Raw genomic sequence first — 25890 nt, 5'->3', positions numbered from 1 at the left:
TGTTTTTTTCCAGTGGTTCTGCTGTGAACACTGTGGGTACATTTTTAAAATGTGACATTAAATTAAAGGTTTATTGTTTATCTTAACATACAGCAGAGGATTTATAAATGTTTAAGAAAAATATTTTCAAGGGTTGCACACATGCCTTACTGAATAACTGTAGCTGCAAATTAATTCTTGTGAAAAGTGAGAATTTTTCCACAAATAAATTATTTATTTAGAATTTAGAGAAAAAAGAATTCAGCGGTTGACTTGATGAATAGAAAATTAAAAATTACACTGCAAATTAAAACACACATTTAAATGATTAAAAGATTTAGATTGTTTTTGGTAATATTCTGAGGGGCACAGGTGAGAGATATCAGTATTAATAAAATCTGCCTTACAGCTCTGGGCCTGACAAATCTGATGAAAAAAAACAAAAAACAAAAAAACATTTGAAAAGATTATTGCATTAATGAATTTTACATTATGAGTTTCTTGTTTGTTGTCATTGTTTTCCCTTGGTTGTCTCCCACTGGATAGTTACACACTGCTTTAAACTGACCACTGTCTGTAAGTGGAGCCCTTGCAGTATCAGTGGTGTATAAATACCCTCATATGAAATCACAAAGGTAAATATTCTTGCAACAAATGGCAGAAGTTCATAACAAGTTCATATCATTTGCTTTGAAACTTCCAAACTCCCCCACAGAGCAGTGTGTGTCGGTCATGGTCCATTCCTATGAATCTTATCAAGTCGTTCTCTCATCATAAATTATATAATCATTTTAAGAAATTTAGTTTTCTCATAGTAATGAGAGAAACTGACACATTATTAGGATAAAACAAATTTTATTATGTGAGATAACGAAAAGATTAAGTCTTCAGTTTGTGATGAAAAAAGTATTGCTTACACAGCCGTTCTCAGCTTCAGTAGCTCGTGTCCCAAATTATGCAAAATGACAACAAACTGGTATCAATATTTCTATGATGACTCATTTTGTAGTGTGTGATATATAGTGTATCATAAACATCTTAGTATCATTTGCTAGTTATGTGTTACTGCTCTGGATGGCTAAATGTGCAGCTACTAAATGTGGTTTTTGACATTAATGCTCATTTGTACTCGGCAGCTTCACACCGCTTTGCACAGCTTTTATTGAAAAGACGGATGTGATCATTGCATTGTTACATTACTGTTTTGCTTCTTCCTGTCACTTTGCATGATTTGTGGACTGTGTACACTGATTTTGTTGCTTTTCTTGTCTTGTCTGTCTTATTCTTCTCATCTTGACAACAGACTGCAGCTGAAAATTAGCTAGCTGGCTAACAAGGGCACATATACAGACATGCCGACTCGTGTGCATTGCCCTTATAAATAAAGAAATGAATGCAAGGAAATAAATATTGCATTCTCATCAATTCAATACATTCATACAATCTGGATGTAATCTTACCTGTCAAATTGTGATGTATTGTATTATCAGTGATTTAACAATGAAACTTAGGTGCAAAACCAGCATAGGCAGATTTTTAAGTTCCTGGGCTGTTGCACTTACCTGGAGTTTAGCAGCAGTTCAAGAATGTACAATGAATAATATACAAATTCATAAAGTGTGAGATGAAAGGCTGTTGAGTGTTTATTTAGAATTGGAAACGCAGCGATAATGGCGTGTGGTCACATTTGAATACAGCGGGTCGGCTCTGCACGCGGCCATTGTGTTCCCATTAAAAGCCGATTTCACGGCCAAGAGAACTCCAACAAAAGAGGCAGCAGGTCCAAAAAGTTTGAAAAGACTTGAAGAGAATAAAGGAGGAAGAGGAGGAGGAGGAGGAAGAGGAGGGAGGAAGAATAAGAAGAAAAGGGGAGAAGATGGAAGAAGAATAGAAGAAAGAAGGAAAATGCTGAAAGTGTGCCTTACTGTTCACAGGTCTTTCCCAAATGGCTAAGAATAGACTGCAACATGCTACAGTATTACTATTATTATTATCATTATCATTATCAGATTTAGTTAATGTGTGTGTGTGTGTGTATGTGTGTGTGTGTGTGTGTGTGTATACTTAGTGTGTGTAGCTGCTATATAGTGAGGACCATAACAAGTTTTGACCAACAGAGTGAGGACAGTTTGCAAAACGAGGACATTTTGGTTGGTGATCACAGCTTTAAAGGGCTGCTGGAAGGTTTGGACTTGGCTAGTCAGGTTTGGTGGGTTAAGGTTAAGGGTGAGGTTAAGGGTTAAGGTTAGACAATTAGTTGTGATTGTTTAGAATAGGGTAAGGGGCTAGAGAATGGGTTATGTCTATAAGGGTCCTCACAAGGATGGAAATACAAGAATCTGTGCGTCGGTGCATGCATGCTTGCATGTGTGTGTGCATCTTTATATAGTGTATTATCTTAACATATTTAATCTCTAAATAAATGTTAATATTAACTCTATCTCTAAAAAGTAATGTTTAAGTTACTTGACATATCTGTATATATCTTTGTATCACCTCCATATATTTACTTATGTCTTGCCTCTCTGTCTGTCTCTGTTTCATTATGTATCACTGTACCTACGCAGTCATACTTATGTGTCATCTCCTAAATTCTACTTGTCTGTCTGCCTGTCTTATGTGTTTCATTATTGCTATACATTTACATTATAAAGCTCAATTTCATTTTGAGATATTTAAATGCAATACTTCTATTTCTCCCTTGAACACCCCTTATAAATTATTGTTTTATTTCTACAACTTACTATTTACTATTATCTTAATATATATAATATATTCCAAGCTCTGCCTCCTCTGAGCTTGTGAGCCCTGTCCTCTTTCCAGGTCTCCATGGTTGACAGGAGGTCATGTGGCTCAGGTTCATCCTGTCAACACCCAAAGCTGCTCACCGTCCTCCTGGAGCCATACTCTATGTTTTACAATCTACATATCTGCGTTTTTGTCAACAAAAAAAAATTCTATGTATGGGATTTTTTTTGCTGATTTATTTTCTACATATGAAACCAATCTGCATGCTCATTCATCTCTTTCTGAGGTTTCTTCCTTGGCTTTCCTGTTAAAAAATTTTTTGTGTGTGTTATTTGTGATTCTGGCCTGTGACTACCTATATATGTGTTATATCCTCATATATTTACTATAGCCCTACACGTTTCTAAATTATTTATGTCTTCTTGTACATCTATAAATGACGGCCTCATGTCTATATGCTTATCTGTTTATACATAAATCTTTGCGTCATCTCTATTTACTGTTTGAGTGTCTAAAATATCAATATTACTCTAATTATGTTACCATCTTTAAAATATGCCTTTTTGTCAATCGCTCTACTGCATACTCTCTCTATGTATGTTTCTGAAACTCTAATTCCATATATTTAAATACTGTTCCATATTTTATCAAATATCTATGAATATGCTTTATCATTTAGGTTATTATGTGTGGATATAAATCTTCACTATAGCTTTTATTATCTTCTCTGTATAGATTTTTCCTAGGTCTCCAAGTATCTCTGTATTATTTCAATTATGTCTTTATAATTGTAGAAGTCCTCTGTAGATGCTTAAACAAATCTCTGTATCATATCTACAGACATTCATTTTAGTGTCTCTATTATCTCCACTAATAACGTAAAAATGATGTATGTGCATTTAAAATGTAAGTTTCTCCAATATATATATATTCTGTAAAATCTGTAGAAATACATCTATAAATCTTTTATCTGTACATAACACATGTATGTACATGTATGAGTAATACTGTATATGATCTATGTATGCATAATTATGTCAATATAAATGTCCATAATATCTGTAGCTTGGAATATTCACTTTACGTATCTTCACCAAACTCTATAATCTTCCTACATTTTTCTACTTCTTTATATCAATTTAGCGCTATAGTTCCATATATTATCTGCAGATATCTCAACATAAAAGTCTCACTTATTCAAAAAGCACTAATACATGTCTTTATTCTCTCTATTTCTGTGTCTCTCTTCCGCTCAGATCATCAACATGTCATTTATATTTAACAGCAAATATGGCTGCCATGAAACACCAAAACACACTAAAGAGGACTCACCAGCAACCAACCACTGCAGGAGGAGGAGGAGGAGGAAGAGTTTACAACCGGACAGATGGACCCTCGTCCAAAAACTGCTGGGTCATTTAGAGAGAGCAAGAGGGAGAGAGAGGGAGGATGACACTGTTATACTGAGAGAAAAGAGAGAGAGAGAGAGAGTCAGTGGGACAGATGCGAGGCAAAGCGGAGCAGTGTTTGTCACTAACGCTATAGATTAGCATGTGGTCTCCAGCACAAAGCTGCAGATCAATACTGCTGCCCTGTACACAGCAGATGGCCTGGAACAGAGAGAGAGAGAGAGAGAGAGAGAGAGAGAGAGAGAGAGAGAGAGAGGACAGGACTGAGGGGAGGAAGCAGGAGGAGGAAACGTCCCTGCAGCTCTGCAGCTTTATTCACATTTTACAACCTGCCACTCGCTTTCAACCACAGCGAATATGACTCACCAGGAAACACAGCAGAGGAACTTGCTCTCTATCACCAACTTCTGCCTTGTTTTCAAGTTTACAAGTTTATATTACAATTGTACTGTAGAATCCAGCATCATTTGTGCCTGTTAAAATGAGTCAATGCTTTGAAGTACATTTAAACATTGAACATCAGCGTGCCAATAATGTGATATTTGTTAAAAATGTTTTTCAGCATCATCCATTTAAAGTCACTGTCTGGGTTTCCTTTATTTAGGTTTTCATTCATTCATTTTGACACACAGCCACAAAACAATACAAACAAGATAATTAACTATATAAGATGCATTAAAAAAAATTAATAACTGTGAGACAAGAATCGATGCAGAAGTTTTAACATTTCTTATTATGTTTTAATAATTCTACTTCAGTAGATATTTAGTAGCAGACTTTAACACTGACACTTTGATGTGCTTCATTATTTATGGTTAAACCTTTTTTGACTTATTTTAACAAGATCTAAAAGGAAATTGGCAACAACACAAAATAAAAAATATTGCAGTTTAAAGCAAATGTAATTCATTCATGTAACAAATGCGCAGTGCTCCTGAGAGATGTATTATAATGCAGATTTAAAATGTATCTGAGACATGCAACTTAAAAATAAACCTAGAACCTGTAACCTGAGAAATGTAAATGTTGTATTTAAATTGTGTCACTACAGCAGGACTCGACACAGAGGGAAGATTAACAGGCTAATCATTATCTCAGCACACAGTCCGTTAATCTGTTACTGTGATGCCACTCAGCTCTGCAAACAACTCAGTGACTTTACTTCCATGTTTGATATATAGTGTGTTCTCTCTCTCCACGTAAATACATTTTATAAATACATCATGTTAAAGAAATCCCAAGCAAGAACATGAGAAGCCAATAACACCAGTCTGAGTCTGTGAAGAAGGAATTCAGTCTAATTACATTCTGCTCACATTGCGCAGTCTGACATGATATTTTCTTATTGTCGACAAATCCCATGTGCAGACCTGAACCTCTAATGAATGCGTCCTGCTAACAAGCATTGTGTGTGTATCAAAGCCTGATATATATCTCCTTTCTCCGTGCCATAGAGCTCCATTGTTGTCCAGAGCTCTTAAAAACACATCAGTGAGCCACACTGTTGCACTGGCTGACATGTTCCTTCATTACCATGAACACACACTGTAGTTTATTTGGACTCAATCACCGTCCTGCTGCACAAAAATTCACTACAGCACCAAATGTGGATTAATCCACTGCTGAAAATAGTCCCCAGCTCATGTGCCCAGCTGTTTTGGGAAATTACTGAGCCTTTTATAAAACAAAATTATGTATTTGTGAGGTGTTTTTAAAGATTTACATATTCAGTGGAGCCAAAGGGATTAGGCCTGCTAACACATTGTTGGTTTTGGTCTTCTCATGGGATCTGTGGACAATAAGAAAAAGGGTAACCTTTATCCTTACTCCAACAAAGCATAAATATTTTACTGATAATTGTGTTTTTTCCAAGATTTGGTAACAATGTAATAAAATAAAACAGAAAGATTCATATTTTCACTAGAAATTCCTGCCTCTCTCTCTCCCACTGCACGTGTGTGTGTGTGTGTGTGTGTGTGTGTGTGTGTGTGTGTGTGTGTGTGTGTGTGTGTGTATTGATTTATTTACACCCTGTCAGTCTCTCAGCCTCTCAGTATTTGCAGCCGTTGGACAGTCAACCTGTTATGACACTGAGGACAGCTACGGTGACTTCATGGGAAGAAATGTTGGGAAACTTTCCGGCCTTGATGGCAGGCTTGTGGCTTGGACTCATGGGAGCTGTGGTTGTTGGATGCTAATAAAAAATGGCCAGGGTTTTATTCTTGCTTAAATGACAAAATGATGAATTTCTTGAAAACAAGGAGCTTGTTTCAGCTTTCTGAAATTATGAAATTAACCTTCTGTGAGGGGGCGGAGCTTTCGTCACTGCCTGGCAGTGATGTCAGCGTTTCATTTACACTGCCATATTGACTCAAACTCTATCACTTCCTCCTCCGCCTCTTCTTCCTCGTCCTCCTCCTCCCCTACAGCTGCTCCTTTACAGTCTCCCTTCCCTGCCTCCTGAACCTCCCCCTCCGCCCTCACTTCCACACCTCTTTATAACTTCAACCCTCTTTTCCTCCACCTTCCAACTCCTCTTTCTTCATCTCCTCCTTCCCCTCCTGTTCTTCACGTTTTTTTTTTAAAAAGGGAGAAGAAGATGAGGAAGATGCCTCTTCCTCATCTTCTTCTCCCTTTTGCTCCTCTCTCACCTTCCGCCTCCTCTCTCTGTAATGTGGAATGTCAGGTGCAACAGAAAATGACAGCAGCCTCACAAATCGGCTTCCCTCAGCAAGACAGCTAAAAGTTTTAAGAAGAAACAGACAGACAGACAGACAGACAGACAGACAGACAGACAGACAGACAGACAGACAGACAGACAGACAGACAGACAGGTCATCTCTAAGCAGACCCCCTGCTTGTCTCTCTGACAGCTGATCAAAAGGAGAAAATGGGTCAGGCTTCTGTTCTTCTGTCCTTAATTACACAACAGTTTTTAAACAAAGCAACATCTGCCCAACTACCCATCATGCTCCTCCTCCGCCTCTCTTCCTTTTCCATCTCCTCCACCTTCTTTTCTCTTTTTTACAACCCTTCATCCTCCTCTTCACCTCGGCTCAGTGATTGTGGACATTTCCTTGAAAGAGCTTTAACATTTGGTATTAGTTAGAGGATAATACAGACAGCACTCAATGGTCTACTTCCAATTAATCAATTCTAAATAACTGCTGGCCTGGTAGCTGAACATTTACAAATGTTGCATATTTGTAGAGGCAAAATTAAATTAAATATATGTGAAGAATAACACTTAATAATATGTAATTAATGGTCTTAAACTGATTTTTCTCATATTACATAATTGTTTCCTGAAAACATCCTTGGAAATCATTATGAAATTACAGACCTATTAAATAAAGCATTGCTGTGACTGGCTTTTAATTCAACTTTAGTATTATTGCTACTGCGGGGCAGCTTTTCCATCAATATCTTGCAATGTTTCCCACAAGGTCTGGAGGAAACTATTGTTTTTTTGAACACTCTATAATCTTAAAACAGTGAAATATTCTGACTGTAAATTCTGAGGATGTTTTGAAGAAAGGAAGTCTTTTTACAGAGTCACAAAATGAGACTGGAGCGTTCTGAGAAGATTTTGCTGCCCACAGAGCAGGTCACAGATGACAGATACAGAGATTCTGTCTTTCCTTCTAAAGTCTGTCAAAATATGCTCACACAGTGATGTTTAAATGCTGAAAAAAAAAAAAATGTTTTAGTAGTTGTGAGGCTGTCCTTGTTGACAGCTTGTTCTTCAGTCAAACAGCTGACCAATCAGAACTTTGCAGGCGGGATCAACAATGAGGATGTCATCTAGCCTACCTACTTAACAGAAAATGGCCAAAAAAAATGACCCCACATGTGGATGAGACTGACGCATCTGTACAGGTTCCATTAAGTCCAGCTCAGGGGTCTGGGGGTAAGCACCTGCCAGACAATAGTTTGGCCATAAAAGCCCAAATTTGTTGACCTCTGTCCCATTCTAATGTCAATATTACATTGTATACACTGATCTTAAATACTGCATATTTCAACGAGTTTTCCTACCCAATTATAAATATGTAGTGAATTACTGTGAAGGAGAATTAGGCCCATACAGACAATAAATAGCTATTGATCTGTAAAACTACTCCTATTCCTGACTAATCAGAGCCTTTTTAATTAAGATTAAATGTATGCTGTAGAAAAATATATATTCTTCATCATATACAATATGTCACTGCAAAACAGAATTTGGGCCATGCAACATTAGTTTGTATAAGTGGTCAATAACAAAAAAATCCCAAAGCATTTTAGGATATTTTAAACTGTAAAACTCATTCATTCAGTCAGCCCATAAACGTCTGTGAGGCATATATGGAAACAATCGCTCTCTGTGCCCAATGCACCCCCAGCTCTGTTTATCAGGCTGAAAAAAAAAAAAAAACAGCCACTGGCCACAAAAAAGACAACCAGAGAAATAACCAAAAACATAATAATACAAATTCGACATGGGCCACCTACTATATTCTGCCTATTACAAAGAATATATTTTGATTGACTAACACATCTGAGGAACATCTATTTGCAGTGTTGTATGGAGGGAGAAGACGGTCTTTAAAATTACAATCAACCCTGATGTCATTGTTATGTTTGTTTGTATCATAATTACAATTGGTCAGAATTTAATACAATCAGGGTGAGAGACGGAGATGGAGAGAAAGAGAGAGAGAGAGACAGAGAGAGAGAGGCAGACAGAGTTATTTAGCAATCATTTGTCCTTGGAAGTGTAATGAATTGTAAAGTGAACGGGCTACAGGCCATAATGCTCTTTCAGTGCAGCTCCCACGCTCATCACTCCACCGTGAGACTGTCGATAACATCCCAACACACACCAATACATCATTTACACTGCAGCAGCCTGCTTTGAACACTTTGAACACAGCTGCAAACATCTGTCCAACACCACACACCAAACCAAACTGTTCTTGCTCATCATATGCTGCTCATCTCATGTGATGTTATATCATGTTATGTTACACACTTTGTGCTGTGTTATGTCATATAGTGACATGCCATATTATGAGTCATGACATCACATAATGCCACTTCACACTTTGTCATAGGGTTGGGTGGTATGTTCAAATTTTCCCAACAGCCACCATCAGCCCAACAACAATGGACTCAGCCAGTATATAGCTGATGTATTTGTCCAGTTATGTATGTTTATCACGTTATGTCATGTCCTGTCATACATGTCATGTCATGCCATGTTATGTTATGTCTTGTCAAATCCAATTATTCTTATGGCTTAAGAATGTATGTTATGTTATGTTAATGTTTGCCAACATTGTGTGAGTTTGCATGACCTTGCAAGGTGGCGCCTACTCAGGAGCGATATCCATTTTGCATGGTTATCGCTCCTGAGTAGGCTGGTTGCGTTTGTTTATTGTTAAGTGAGTTTGGTAGCAGTCTGTGCTGGTGATTTCCAGTCTTCAATGAGATTTTTCTAATTCTAATCTGTGTTTATATACTGGGGGGAAATCAAATTGTCAGGACTTTCAAGATGAACCAGTGTTGCCTACATGTGATATTTTGTGGGGCAGTCAAAGCTTAAAGACAGACAGAAACCTTTGAGGAGGTGCTCGCTGTGTAAGGGAAAAAGAAAAAGGAACATTTCCTCAAAGTTGGGGGAGGTTTTTTTGTCTCTCATGTCAATTCCGGCTTTGTCGTGTGTTTATCGTGTGTTATTTTCCCGTCACTTGACTTTATCTCAACAATCAGAGGCAGTAGGTGATGAGATGAGAGCTGAGATGAGATCAAATTTTAATGATCCCTGTGGGCAAATTGCTTCTTTGCAGCAGCAGCAGTGGAGACAAACCATCATCAGTTTGTTACAAAGATTCACTGATTAAATCATGTTTTTGTTTGTTTCTCTGTTTGTTTTGTTTTTACTGTTTCACATAGATTTAAGCAAATCTGATCACAGTCACGGCTGGATGTACATCACAGCCTTTCTGTATAAAGACTGAATTCATTTCACATTCATTTCCCTGTGGCCCCCAAGGAAGACTAGACTTTTTCATCATGCCTTTGTGCTCAGCCAGACCAGCACACATAGCACTGAAAAAACCCTTTTGATATTTTTTTTATGTGAATACTAGTAATTATTGTGAATTCATGTGAATCATGGTCTGTTTAGTTACTGTTCTGGGGCTTTTGATCAAATCACATGATCTTCATCTGCTGGTGGAGTTCGCTCAGTTGACATGGAACTGTAGAGGTTAAATTTTTTTTTTTTTTTTCCCCTAGAGCACTTTAAGGACTTCTCCTTCATGTCTCCACCACAGTGACAAGGATCATGTGATATAATCGAAATCTCTAGTACAGATACAAAAAAAAAACCCACCTTTACAAAATAATGATTATTATAAATGGACCTTGTGTTATAATTGTAGTAATGTCATTACATTAAATGACTTTAGCCATTTTAGTTTGCATGTCTGAGACTATTAGAATATTGAATAGGGAAAAAATAAATAACCAAAAACAGAGCAGAATATGACACCTTGGTATCACACTTAAATCCTACAGATAAGTCACCGTAGTAATGTTTTCATTTCTTAAGAATACTACATTATAATGATTTTTCGCTCAAACCGTGAGATCAGCTTCAGTCTCCGCACAGCTGCTTCCACCAAAGACAGCGATTGGCCAGCCGGTCGGTGCTCCACGCCCTTTATATCCCTAGAGGCTATCTGATTGGTCCATTGCAACGTCAGTCAGACGTGTGACGGCCCTCCATCGGACAGGCCTCCCCGCCCTCCTCCTCCCGCAGCAGGTTGGGTTGAGCGGTCGGCTAGGGGACCGTGGACAGCTCCCGTCTGAGGAGCAGAGTAACGCAGGAGGAGGAGAGGGCTGGATATGGGGGAGCCACCGCACAGGCCCGTACGGTCGAGATAAAAACACGTTTTTTAATGTGCACATACCGGGGAAAATACACAAAGACACCGAGCTGGAGAGGCCTCAGGAGGACGGGGAAACAACCGAGGAAGTGAAGGAAAAGGGGGAATACGGCTACTGACCCATCCCGGCGCATCAGGGGTGAAGCAGCGAGAGAGAGGAGGAGAAGAAGGAGACATAATTCCGCTCGACCTGATGGACTGAGAGGACAGATGAATGAAGACTGCCTACACTAACGCCTATAGATGCCTGGCCAAGGACCTGGACGCTTACGCCATGAACACGGACATGACAATGGACAGCATTGGCAGCCTGCATGGCGGGGTGGCGGCAAGCTCCGTGGTCCCTGATGCGGAGCTGATGAGCGGCCAGAGCCCGCATCACGGCCGCGGGAGCTCATCGGGGGGACACGGGGCGGCGGCGGCAGCGGCGGCGGCGGCGGCGGCGTCCACCCTGCGGATACACCAGGACCTGGCCGCCGCCGCCGCGTCATCCCGCTCCGCCATGGTCACCGGCATGGCCACGATACTGGACGGCAGCGGGGAGTACCGGCCGGAGCTGTCCCTGCCGCTGCACCACGCCATGAGCGTGCCCTGCGACACGTCCTCTCCCGGGATGGGGATGAGCGGCACCTACACCACCTTAACCCCGCTGCAGCCGCTGCCCCCCATCTCCACCGTGTCGGACAAGTTTCACCACCACCACCATCACCACCACCACCACCAGCGGCTGTCCGGGAACGTGAGTGGGAGCTTCACCCTAATGCGGGACGAGCGGGGGCTGCCGGGTATGAACAACCTGTACAGCCCCTACCACAAGGACCACATGTCCGGGATGGGTCAGAGTCTGTCCCCGGTGCTGGGCAACGGCCTGGGCTCCATACACAACACCCAGCAGGGTCTCCACAATTACGGCACCAATACGCACGGAGGCCACGACAAGATGCTGAACTTCGACGCACACCACACCGCTTCCATGCTAGCCAGAGGGGACCAACACCAGCACCGAGGCCTCGGTGGCCCGGCGGCCGGGATGATGCCGCACCTGAACGGTATGCACCACCCGGGGCACCCGGCCGCATCCTCGGCGGGCCACCACCACCACTCCCACCCCCACCTTCAGTCTCCATCCCACGGGCCCGTGTTGGCTTCCACCAGGGAAAGACCGCCCTCCTCCTCGGGGACGCAGGGGGTGAACAGCTCGGGGCAGCTGGAGGAAATCAACACCAAGGAGGTTGCGCAGAGGATCACGGCGGAGCTGAAGAGGTACAGCATCCCCCAGGCCATCTTCGCCCAGAGGGTGCTGTGCCGCTCCCAGGGGACCCTGTCCGACCTCCTGAGGAACCCCAAACCCTGGAGTAAACTAAAGTCAGGCCGGGAGACCTTCAGGAGGATGTGGAAGTGGCTGCAGGAGCCCGAGTTTCAGAGGATGTCGGCCCTCAGACTGGCAGGTAAGAGCAGAAAAACAACAAACTGCGGTGCCACGCTGGTGTTTTGCTTTGCTTTGTGCGTCGGAACAAGAAGAGGAATTCTTCCCCTTATTTCCCTTCTGTCGCTGGTGCTGCTTCCACTTCTCCTTTCCCGGCTGTGTTTTGGTGTTGCCTCGGCTCTCCTCTCCAGCACAGCGCGCCAGTGTAGATGAATGAAATTTACTTGGAATCACTGGTGTTATGATTACCATTATTGATCAATAACAAACAGGGATCGATACGAAATGACAAGGTCACGGGATTTCCCTCCAGCAGCCCTCTGTCTCTGCGCTGTGCAGTAACCCACATTTCATTTTCCCGTCCCTGCATGTTTAACACCGCACTTTTAATTAATGTCAGTTATTCTGCCCTGGATCTCACAATTTAAGGCTTAAAGATATGATAAAATACGAAGGGGGAAATTGGGAAATAAAGGCAAAAATTAAAAAGAGCAGAATTCTTTATATTTGGAAGTTTTGCATAAAACGCATGGAAATTTTCATCCATGTAATATATTAAAGCTGGCTTGTTTAGGCTTCATTAGTTGAAAGAGGTAAAATGTTTTTCTCTGTGTAATTCAGTGGCATCAAGCTTTTATTTTGGTGACAGGGATTATTTGATTCAGCTGGCGTTGCCATTAGCCTGTTATAGGATTATGGTATTCTTCTGACAGAGGTGTGAGTAAGCATTCAAAGCAGACACAGAGCGCTGGAAGAGGATTTGTGTTTGAGGAGCTTCAAGTGATCAGAGGCTGTGACATAAACATGCAGGTTTGGAGCATCAGTGGGTCTGGTGCCCCCTCTAGTGAGGAACCTGATTTCTGTCCCAACAACAAGCCCCTATTGTCTGCAGGGAACCGCAGCAGGGACCGAGCAAAGCAGACGGGATCTGGTGGATTTTCAGATCAGGTTGAAAGTGGATTCTATTCAGGTTTCTCCGGAGTGTCGCAACATGAGCAGAGGTTCATGTTGCTGTGGGGTTTAGTTTGTCTGTGGTGAGTTCATAGTAAGATTTGATCATATTTAGTGTGTTTAACAGAGGTATTTTTAGGGCACTTCTGAATTCTGTATGTTTAATATTACATTGAGGAACTATACTTACTAGTTGTTTGAATTTCACATGGCAGTGAAAAGTGTGCTAAGTATTTCTTGGCAATTTTAAATGTAAATGTGTCACAGCAGCATAAAGTTGAGTGGAAATCAGTCTGAAGATAACATGTTCAGTTCAGTTTCGCAATTTCATGTCAGTTTTGTTAATCCAGTTATGCCTTCATCTCGTGTTTTTCAGCTATAAGCGCATAAAAAATTCAAAGAAACCAAATATGTGCAGTAAAACAGATGTTATATAGATAGAGATAGAGGCCAAATTAAACTAACGAAGGAGGAGGGGAGCATGCATGCAAGTGTCCAATAGAGAGGAGTGCATGGCTTGTAAAACTTAAAGAAAGGGACAGATGCATGGAATAAGCTCACTGCGCAGGACTCATTTGGGCTTTGGAACCTGCTCGTGTACATAGTCTATTTTCTATGAAAATCATGCATCTGTCAAACTTTTTTTTGTGAGCCAAGGAAAACAGTTTTCAGCTCTGTGACAAAGAGAATGTGTTGCGTTTTTTAGAAGTGGGGGCAGTTTCTCAACACATTAAGAAACACTTCAACCTTTAGTTTATCTTAAAAGAATCACCAATACATGCACCAGGCGAGCTCACTGGACTCAGTCTGTCTCACAAAGTTCCAAAACTTCTCAATCCATGCGTTGTATGTTGAACGCGGGATGTTCTATACATTTTACTGGTTCATGCGCTTCAGAAAAAGACTTCCAGTATTTAACCTTTTGAATTTTGAGTGCCAGTGTACAAAAATCTCAGTACTCTGGCCACACATCACACATGAGAGCAGCTTAAAAATAAAAGTAAAACTGCAGCAGGCTTCATTTTTTTTAGAGTGCCACAACATTGTGTATTTTCAGAATGAACTTTATGTGACTGGTCAGTAGCTCTGGAGATGCATATAGATATGGAACTAAAGTCAACTAAACAAAGGACACAAACATCCAGCTGTGACATACAGATGAAAGGTCTGAAAAAACGATAAATCTATATATGATATGTATAAACAACTAGACCAAAACACACTGTTGTTCATGCAGATTCAGTTATAGCTGAGCGAGTGTGTGGCAGTGCGAGCTGTGCTGGAATACAACTAAATATAATTTAAATCTAATCTGTCAAACAGTAAGTTAGTTGTTATAAAGTATGCGGTTGTCATACTTTTATTATATTTGTTGCTGTGCAGGAATAAAACAATGAATCTCCATATTTGGTGATTTTGAAGTTTTCTGTTAAACTGAAGGATTTAATGCTCCTTTATGGATTGACAAAATTCTCCTTCTTCTTTGGCTGAGAGGGAAAAAAAATCCAGTTATTAATTGATAAATCCTCACAGTCATGAAGCTTAAAATAAGTCTGTTTTTCAGGTCTTCCTATTTCATGAAAAGTACAGGTCAGATATACGTGGCTTTTGTTAGACAGTGTTTTACTGTGAATATAGATAATGTAGTATTAAGATTCACTGTGTGCCATACCCTTCCTAAAGTATATCTAAATGGAGACTAACTATGCCTTTTTTCAAATTACTATAATAACTGTATAATAATCATAGAAATGACCTAATGCATGTTGTCATTCTATTGCACAAAGCTATTAATCATTTTGCTGTAATAAGATATAAAATAGATAAAAATAGAAACTTCCCCAGAATGAAATTTAGCTTTACAACAGCACAAGAAACTGAGAGAAATACATTAAAAAATATATACAAATACTAGTTTTTGTGGTTATGTGAAGTTTTATTTCTACCAATGAGGATAAATTAGGTGTTCCAACAAGAATTGAATACAAAATTTATTCCTGTCAAATAACTAATAATTCTGTAATTATACACGTAATGAACTGCTGGCATCTTTGTTTGTATTCTGTTCAACCAATAAGATCTCATGTGTCACCTTCTCTGCTTCTCTGCAGTATGTTTCATTCCTACATTATTGTTAAAACCTTTTTTTTATTTTAACAGGATCATCACAATAACTTTTAATAAACCTGTCTATAGTCGTACATAATAGCTTTATGTTCTGTGTGTGTTTGCAGCGTTATCATATTGAGTTTATGGAGATCGTATTCTGAAGTCATAGATGGGCCATGGTTTCATCTGACACACCACGAGCAGTTTCTAATATTTAGCAGCTGTATCATGTTACAATCTTTGGTCATAATATCTGTTCAGTATCGTTTCACTTTTGTTCTGAGGTTTATTGTGGTTGTTATTCAAATGCGGCACAAGCAGTATTATTTATGCTTTAAATGTAAAATGGTTTCAAGTCTTTGCTGAAAAGACTCTTATGAAGAGTGAAAATAGGTGGTGTTTTCTTTTCCTTTTTTCAATCAATGGCTATCCAAACATCCCAGCATGGACAGCTGATTCCCAAACATTGATTTGCTAGTTGTATTTAATTAACCTCGATTCAGTCGTTGCTCAGACCCACATATTTTAAATTTGCGCTCATGCTAACATGGATGAGATTATCTCTGCAGGATTTGACTGTTATTTCATTACTGGTATTTGACGATGTAGGTTAATAGAAAATGACATGAGTGACGGTGGATGGAGAGTGGAGCTGAAGGAGAGCAGGGTTTATGTGATCTGTGCTTTGTGCTGTAAAACGTTAGTGTAGAGGTTCGTGCTGAACAGCCTCTGTCTGATGGAGCTGCACTCATCTGCTTTCCCTCTGATAATGAAAATCCCCCGCTGGCTGCTGTATGTCTGATACTGTCCAACACTTAACAAACCTTCACTACAGGAAGGGTTGGTGTGTAGCTTGTTAGCTAACAGGAAACAACAAATAAACATGGTTTTGGTGATCTTGGAGGGCTTGCAGTTACCCCCTGTTTCCTGTCTTTGTGCTAAGCTAAACGTTTCTGCATCATGTAAATCAGGCCATTTTGGAGTCACAATGCCTCCATGTTAAAGATAATTTTAAACAGGAACGGAAATCTCGGTTATTTTCTTTCTTCCAGTTTGACTCTGGATCTGTAATTGCTGTCCTGCAGTTTCTCAGAGAATGGGTCAATATTGTGCAAGTTTTTACATGAGAAACATGGACACACATGCTCATTTCATGCTCGCTGCTCTGTCTTCTCTCCACCGTGACTTTAAAATGACTGTGGAAACGGAGGGAGCATCAATTCCTAGATTAGCAAAGCTACAAACAACCAATAGAGCTGAGGTCAAAGGTCAGAGCTGCAACACTGAGACAATAGATGGAGCAAATATTCCCCAGACCCTGAGAAGAGCAGAGAGGAGAGAGGAGCAGCATGCAGGGGAAGGCAGAAAGGAGAGAGCTGAGAGACGAGATGATCCATGGTCACGTCCCATTCTGGAGTTTTTCTCTTTTTCTTTATAGGATAGTAAATTGAATATTTTGGGTTTTTGGACTGTTGGTCAGCAAAACAAGGCATTTGAAGAGATCTGATCAAATTGAGCTTTAGGAAACCTTATGGCCTGCTTTTTTCTTTTTCTTTTTTTTTTTTTACATTTTATTTCCCAAGTGATTAAGCATTAACGGAAATAATAAGTAGTTGCAGTCGTACTTATACCTCATTCCTCACTGTTCTCATTTATTTTTGCAGTGTTCTAAGTCAGAGTGTGCAAATAAGATTTATTTTAGATTTTTTTATATTTACAACACTTTTCCAAACAAAAATTAGATGCATAGCTGGAGAATATGCTCCCTTTGTTAGGAGTTGTCAACCATCTGAACACATGAAGAACTGCAGGAGGCCTATTCAAGGCATGAAGACGCAGAAGCATGGATGCATTTCCCAGCACTTTAAATGATATATTTAATTTTTGCTTTTGCCTGTAATATTTGAATAATTTACCAGGGACGTTTCCTGGAAAGAAGCATGTGAGTTGGTTCTAATTATAGAAAAGTGCAGACAGTTTTCAACGGGTAAACTTCCAATAGTTTAATTCCAATTTATAGCTGACTTGACCCAGACAATATTGCAGTCAGTGCACAGCAGGTAAAAATGCAGAAATGTGAATTTTGTCTGTAGGCAAGCGTACAATTCTTTGAATTAATACCAATGTTCTTTCTAGTCTTTTTTAGCAGTTTTTGAGCAATGTTTTATCCTCAGTTTGCATTAAAGTGGAATGATTAAACGAAGAATTAAAAGGGGGCCAACAACAGAACCTTGAGGCACTTCTTAGTTCGCAGGGCAGCAAAAGACATGTCATCACAAATGGTCCACGTATGAACATGTTCTTGTTTATTTACTGCCAGGGTTAAGTAAGTCGGCCATGTGGATGACCAGGAAGAGTAAAGTCTGGCGTGTGGGCTCCACAGATCCAGTGCAAGTCCTCCTCACAGATGAATATGCCTATTGTCAAACAATGGACAGTAAGGAGATATTCAGCTGCTTTGGTGAGAGTTTTGTGTACAGTAGTAGAGGCTGGAGGTCTGGTTTTGTGCTGTTGATGAATAAGTGTTCTTGTCCAGTGTTTCTGTCCTCGTTCTTTTTATAGAAATAGATGCCGACATGCAAAATAGTTGATAGTTAAAGTGATTCTTTTAAATCAGGTTTTTTTGCTGTTGAATTCAAGTTTGAAATTTGCTTTATTGGCATGAATACACTACATTGCCAAATATTTGACGCCCCTCTCTGTGTGTTTTTGCATGTTTGGTGTGGGTTTGGCCTCTTTAGTCTGGTTCCAGATCTCTGAATCATCGCCTGCATCTCCATTTTTCAGTGACGCTGTTCATGTGTTTGTCAAAGGCTCCTTCCCCAATTGGAGAAACAATAAACCATCAGATCTTTTTTAGGCTGCATTATAGCATCCCTATAAATGATAGCTAGCTGCATTCAGGAAGCGTAAAAACAAAAAAGTACCACAAAAAATGGTAACAAGCGTGGATGAGATGGATGCAGCAACAACATTTTTCAGTCGCTGTAGTGAACAAGTGAAGTAGACCCAGAAACCACTATCACAGCTTCTGTGCTGACTTATAATGTTGATAATGGGGCAACTTCATCAGTCACTACTGACTGCTTAGGGCAGAACAAGACAACCCTGCAGCCAGGCTCCAAACCTTTGTGCAAAGTCTTCCCTGAGGAGTGGAGGCTGTTACAGCAGCAGATGAATGGTCACGCTTTTGGAATGGCACACTCAGCCATCACATATGGGTGTGACGTTAGGCCTGACAGCATTGTGGAACATTCACTTTCAAAATGTCTATTTTATTACATTAGAAAAGAACATTTTGAGCCCAAATTGCCTCGTGGTTAGGGACAGAGGCGTCTGATTTGCTGTCCACATGCTTTCAGCCATGTAGTCTAAGTAGGGTTTACAATACAAGTGTATGAATTTAGATTTTTTAAGAAAAAGACAATAAATTGTCTGCACATTACTAAGCAAGGTGTTATGATAAAGGAAAAACAAATGTTTGAAAATGTCTAAATGCCTCGTTTTTTTTCTCCGTGCTTCCCTCTCCTCGCCTTCTACCTCATTTTTAATCTTTTCTTTCTCTCGCCATCTCTCTCCTCCCTCGGACCTGCCCGACTCTTTCGGGGGGAGGTATTATGTGATCGTCGGGGGAATTGAACACAGGAGCAGAGGCAGCAGCGGCCCGATGAATTATTGATGGGAATCTCGGCGTGACCCGCCTCGGTCTGCTCACTTCACTTCTTCTTCACCTCGCAGCCGGGTTAACCAGGCAAAATGAAGGGAGGGAGAGAGAGAGAGAGGGAGAGAGGGAGGAGGAGGAGGAGGGGGAGCAGTCCATTGTTTGGTTGGAGGACGCTGCCTGCCCTGGACTCCAAGTGAATTATGGATGAAAAGACAACGATGCTCAAATCAGTGTTAGAACTGAATAGCTCATATAAAAGGTGGAAACAGGCGCTGTGGTGAACACAGATACACAAAAGCAGGTAAAAACATAAAGGCAGGTCAGGGGTGAAATGACCTGGACTCTATAATAGTTTGCATGGTTAATTTAGTATAATACATATTTCCACAGCACTGATTCCATCAGTAAACCAACTGAGTCATGTCGTACTGACTGCACGGCTGCTCTCACTGTCTCTTTTTAACACACTAACGCAAATCGCTTCTATTTTGCTGGGGGGGGGGTTTGGTTGTGTTTTAATGGCTGTCAATAAAACTCAACACTTCTTACAGATGTTTTACATTAAAAGCCTACCAGAGAGGGATTATGCACTTTGAGCTGCTCGACAGCCTCTGTGGTAATGAAGGCAACATGGCTGTATGGCACAGAGGAATTAGATATTACAGGGTTTGGACATGCAGAACACACTCGTCAGAAGAATCCATTCAACGTCAGTTGTGGTCTTTTCGTAAGGGTTGTTGACTGTAAGAAAAAAACGGACTACCTCTGGACTTGTCCTGTAATGTCTTTGATGTCACAGATCAAAATGAGGAGGGTCCACCTCGAGAGGAATTGTGCTGAAAACCTGAATGACTGGAACCTAAATATTTTCCATTTTATGCATCCTGCTGCAAGCAGACACAGTACATAATTTATGAGCCGGAATCTGCTTTATGACACAGATTACCAGCAGTTACTGTGCGTATGTGTGTGAGTGCGCGCGTGTGTGTTTGGGCTTACAGTTTCAGACTGTGGGAATACAGTTTGTGTCCGTTTTCAGGGTTTCTCTCCTGACCTCTTGCATATCCACAGGCTGCTATCGATCTGTAATAATGGATTTCAGGCTGCTGAGAAGAGACTTTTGATGTTTGTTAGTGTTCCAGTGTGAACAGATTTGACATAAATGCTTATCTCTGACCTATATGGACAGCAGCATGGAGGCTGCAAACTGAGACAAGACAAAGTCTGTTTCCAGGTGTCAGGGAGTAATACTGCATATGTGAAAAAACATTATATGATGCCTTTTGTGTCTCCAGGCGAGCTGTGTGAAGTTGGATAAATTGACTCAAGTGATGTCACTTGAGTCAGCGTCGATCAGGACTGAAGACATCTAGCTTGAAAATGAAAAAAGTTCTGGGGGTGTGGAGTTAGAAAGAAGTGAGCTTATCAGACTTCTGCAGCCTGCTCATCATCTCTTCTTCAGGAAAGACCGCTACTCACAGAACACACCTGAAGACTCTGACTGTACTGATGTGTTTTGGAGTTTTGCTGACAAATGTCTTACTGTGTTGGTTAGGTGTGAAAACTGCTTTGTTAGCCCATTAACTACAACATAAAGAACTCAACCTCCACGTAATATTAACACATGGTGTGTATCTGCATCAGGAAAAACACACTGATATGGGTGTAAACATTTATTTTCATTTGCAATGAGAATATGATTTGATCATCCAGGTCATATCTTACCCATACCTCTCATGACCTAAAACGCTGTTGGTGGTCCCTCAGCTGCACCTTCTGAATTTGCACATTGATATCTGATCACAATCCAGACATAATGAAGATAACAAGACCACTTATGAATACTAGCTGTAAATACAAAGGCCTGAGATCAGATGTCATTATCTAGTTAATGGATGCAGATACAGATTGCAGGTGAATACCAGGAAGAGACTAGAGTTTCAAGATTTTGACCCCTAGAAACCCATCTGCATGTTTTTGCCTCTATGACAATCATGTAGAGACTCTTACTGCATCATATTCATTCAACAAAGCACCAACATCTTTATCAAATCTGTGAACTCCAAACATCAGCCTTGTGTGTTCGAGCTATCTGCAACCTTCACTGTAGCCCCCAATTGGAAAATCAGAGGAATAGCATAGTGATTTTTTGTTAAGACTGTCCACACCAATTATGGTGACCCAGCAGTGTTGGATTGGTTGAAGTGTTGCTGGGGCCAACTGAGCGGTTGGGGTTCAGAGGAGAAAATGGTCCTGTCGCCGCTTCATTACTGCGGTCAAATCAAACGTGACACCAGGACTCTGAGCTCATCGAGGTGGAGCGCTCAAAGAATACACACTGCACAATCAGTCGGAGCTGCACAATACTACACACACACAGGTAGGAGGCAGCGGGGAGGACAGCAACACAGCTCTGAATCATACTTAAAGGACCAAATTAGTTTTTTTTCACATAATTTGGCAAATGTATTAGGAAAGCAGTGCATTAGTGGTAATGTCTCATGACAGTGGTATAATTGAAAACTCATCTTTCTCAAATTAAAGACTGCATTTCCCATCAGTCCTGTTGTTTTGTATACCCCCTCCTCGAAGATAACAAACATGCCAGAAGTCATTTTTCTCCCTTCGCCCCCAGCTCTCAGCAGATGCTCTGAACGCTCAGGCTGCTCTTCTGTCATGTGAAGCATGACGTTATAATCACGATGTGAAAATAGTCCCCAACACGTGGTATTATTTACATGTGTTTGAGTAACGTTTGCTAAAAGGAAATGATGGAGCCTTTTAAAGACTCCACTCATTTAATCTCTAAATTCAGTTTACTTGTCATAGTTAATGTGTTGCATTATGGGAAAGTGTTTTTTAAAAACTAAAATTTTGACCATTCTGACTCTCCGCCTTATGAAAGTGACTAAATCACTGCAGTACATCTTTACCTTTAGTGTGTGTGGTAGCCTGCACTTAAAGAGCTCTGAAATCTGCAGCCCTGTGAGGGTGCTAAGCCAGGAGCTAACGTGGCTGATATACAAAATTCAACAGACGTGACCTGTCACAGAATCTTAGCTGCATCGTGATTGGCTTGCTAATGGTTGGCTCTGAATGGTTGAAAAGTAGCTAGTTGTAGGTGTTCTTGCTTTGGTCATTTCACTTCTTTTTTTAAAAAAGTGTGTGAATTAATGTGATGAATTCACATAAAGGCACATGTGGTTTTCTGACATTTCACATATTCAGGATAGTGTCTGAAACGTAATGTTTTCAGGAATCCATTTAATGACAATGCATGTAAACAACAGCATATGTTCAGCCTTGTTCAGCAATCCAGTGTGTGTTTGTGGTGTCAGAGCCTCGGGTCCAATCAATAGCAGGGAGTCATAGCAGGTTAGGTCAGGCCCGACCTCGGACGGAGGGGGAGAAGAAAGTCTGGATTTGAGGCCCTGTTTGGGTCATGCTGGGTTACGAAGGGATGTGTGGCGCAGAGACCGATGATTTGTAAGCAACATGTTTCAAACATCACGCGGGATTGATTCATTGACGCTCATATGAGGCTCATAGAGCAGCTATAAATACACTTAGCCAGCTGAACAGCAATCAGCAACCCCCAATGCTATTAATTGTTCTCTGTCGCTGTTGGACTGTTCTCTCAGGTTTTTATCTCTTCTTTCTTTTGAATTCTCTTTCTCTTGCTCTCTCGTTGTCCCTCCCTCCCTCCCTCCCTCAGGTTCATTAGTATTGGTGTCACAGCACTGCTGAAATAACTCTGTCCGGAGGCGTAATGAACGACGACAGGCGGGACGAACCCGTCAGGCAGCAGGCAGGGTTTATAGTGAAAGACAAACAGTATTAAAGAAGCAAAGCAAAATAAACACAAGGTCTGCTTTGACCTTGTGTCCGACCAAAGCCTGCATTCACCCCTGAGGATGAAAAACAAACAAACATGTCAATAGATGCATTTAAATTCTAGTGTTGTCACTATTAATTATTATTACAATAACTGTAATTATTATGATGATTAGTATTATTACTGATATATATAAACCTATATATGACCTATATATAATAATAAAAAATATTTTGATATCAAATTATAATTTACAATAAATATTGATTCATATTTATTTGAAGATGAAAAAAAATAAATCAGTTAATAAATATCTTTATTATTATTATTGCTGTTAAATTTACTTGTTTATCTTTTTTCACAAATTACATAGATTTTTATATTTATATCTCGTCTGTGATCTCCTTATTTAATGCTTCAGCTGACAGTTTTCTGCATGTAAATGTGCTGATGTGTATCAATAACCGATCAATACTCTGATGGTCTGAGACCGAACACAAACAAGGAAGTGGACACACACTCTGTTTGTTGTCCTGTTGTCCTTCCTGCTCACGTCCCCGCTCATGTTGTTGTTTTCTGTTATTTTGGTTGTCTGGGAGTCGGTGTGCTTTTCTGAAACGTGCGTGTGTGCGTATGTGTGTGTGTGCGTGTGTGTGTGTGTGTGTGTGTGTGTGTGTGTGTGTGTGTGTGTGTGTGTGTGTAAAGCAGAAGTTTTGAGCTTGGCCCTGCGTGCGGATGGATGATGTGGATCGATGGCTGTAATCCCGAGCAGATTAAAAGAGCATTAATACTGGCAACGATAACGTAAACGGTGCGGACCCAGATCTCCATTGATCTGCAGGAACTTGATCCAGACCAGTTCCTGGAAGAGACGGGGAGCTGGAGGGGAAGGGAGGGAGACAGAGAGGGGGGGAGAAAGAGAGCTGACATACAGAAGAGAGCGAGAGAGAGAGACAAGCTTTTTCTGAAGGGCTCATAATAATAATAATAATAATAATAATAATAATAATAATAATAATAATAATAATAACATTGAGAGTTTAATGTGCAATTTTATATTATGCAAATTAATAATGTAGCAATTTAAAGATAATAGTGTGGTCTTGAAAGGATGCAAACTATAAAACCCATAATTCCCCAGAAAAGAACCTTGATATCGGGCAAATCTGCAAAATTCCTGATTCCTATATATCTGCACATGATGGCTGGAAATGATTAAGGTTAAATTGTGATTCGGGGGGGTTTTTTGTTTTGTTTTGTTTTTTTGAAAAAAAGCATACATTAAAATACGTGAAAATGTTATCCACTTTGTGCTTTGTGTGTATGTGTTCAGTTGTAGAACACTGAGCTCTGAAGGCAAACGCACCAATCAGCTTATTGACACGCAGGAGGTTTTAAAAGTGTTCTCATCGGCTTCTCTGCAACCTGGTGACCTACGGTTACTTGTTTCTTTACTTCTTAAGGTGATATGTGGGTGTCTTCATCTCACCTGCTCTGTTTCTTTTGTTGACCTTTTGTCTTATCATTTGTGCTGATTAAGTCCAAACCAAACCAAACGAAGGAAGCACATGTTGAGGGTCAGATTGTTCAGACTTCCCTCTTCCTCACCTCCTGCAGATTTGGTGGTAAAAGCATTAAAAGCAGCCATTTGGTGTGTAATCAGACTGATAGGTTTGAAGGGAATCCTCCTCTATTTGATTGTGCCACATAACTGGATTCATTAAGCTGAATCTGTCTGTTATTGGATTATGTTTCATATTGGATGGATGGGATCCAATTGTAGATATTACAGCCTTTAATGTAGACAGGTTCAGCAGGACAGAGCAGGCACAAAGATGCTGGAGCAAAAATTCAAGATAAAAGAAGGACAGAAAATGAAGAAGGAAAGAAAGAAAGAATTACAGGGAAAACAACAGAAAAGTAAAAGAAAAAGATTAACACAATTTCTGGTGACAATAAAAAAAGCAAAATAATACAACTGTGTAGGAAGAGAGGGTAAGAAAAAGAAAAACACTGTATGGCCAAAAGTGTGTGGACACCGTCCACTTAATTTTGTGTGTGGCTCTCCTCAGTGTTTCTTCTCTGAGCTGCTCTTCATCTCTCAGAGCAGGAAACCCGATCAAGTCATATCGTTTGCCGCTGATCGTTAGGAGACAAACACAGCGGTGAGCGGTTTGCCAGGATGTCCGTTTATAGCTGCCCAACCTCCTTTTGATCAATCACCGATTACAATATAATCTATTGATCAGAAGAGATTATCTTTCTGCCTGTGCTTGTTCTCTGTTGGGCCTGTGTGCTGTGATACTGAGCGGCGATGGCTTCAGGCTGCCAAAAAACATCACTGATAAGAAAGGTACTGAGAGACCAGTTAACTCATCATCCATTAGTCTGTGAGTGTGTGTGTGAGTGTGTGCATGTGTGTGTGTGTGTGTGTGTGTGTGAGAGAGTGTGTGTGTGGTACATGTCCAAACAAAGCTCCCCTCTGACTTATCCGCACTGTCAACATTTAGCAGGTCAAAGGTTAGTCAATGTTTTCCATGTTCTCTCAGAGACATTCACTTTTGACATCAAACTTTTATTTCACTTTTTCTTATGTTGAACCATTTTGAGCTGTTTTTCGCTTGGCCTTTCCTTCCTTGTTAAAGCTTAGCACTGACACCAATGATGTCTTAATGACTTTTTTTTTAACACAGAGGACTATTGTACAGCAACTAAATTTAGTCCATGGCTCCTCGCTCGAAACGCAGGTTAAATTCCTAAGTTCCTCAAAAGATTCTTGGTCCTCTGGGACAATACAAACACCAAAAAACTGTAGTTGGTGCTTTTACGTTATT

At 40.4% G+C, this 25890-nt stretch overlaps 1 protein-coding gene across 1 annotated transcript in view; it reads left to right on the top strand.

Moving 5' to 3' along the window:
• Positions 1-11023: 11023 nt before the first annotated feature.
• Positions 11024-25890, top strand: part of onecut2 (one cut homeobox 2) — a 29275-nt gene continuing 14408 nt past the window's right edge. The window contains exon 1 of the mRNA XM_070989141.1: positions 11024-12519. Coding sequence (XP_070845242.1) covers positions 11286-12519 — 1234 coding nt within the window. The 5' untranslated portion in view covers positions 11024-11285. The remainder of the gene's footprint in view (positions 12520-25890) is intronic.

The sequence above is a fragment of the Chaetodon trifascialis genome, chromosome 20 (genome assembly GCF_039877785.1).
Source record: "Chaetodon trifascialis isolate fChaTrf1 chromosome 20, fChaTrf1.hap1, whole genome shotgun sequence".
NCBI lineage: Eukaryota > Metazoa > Chordata > Actinopteri > Chaetodontiformes > Chaetodontidae > Chaetodon > Chaetodon trifascialis.
Note: the sequence above shows the minus strand (reverse complement) of the source record. Positions and strands in the feature narration are given on the sequence as shown.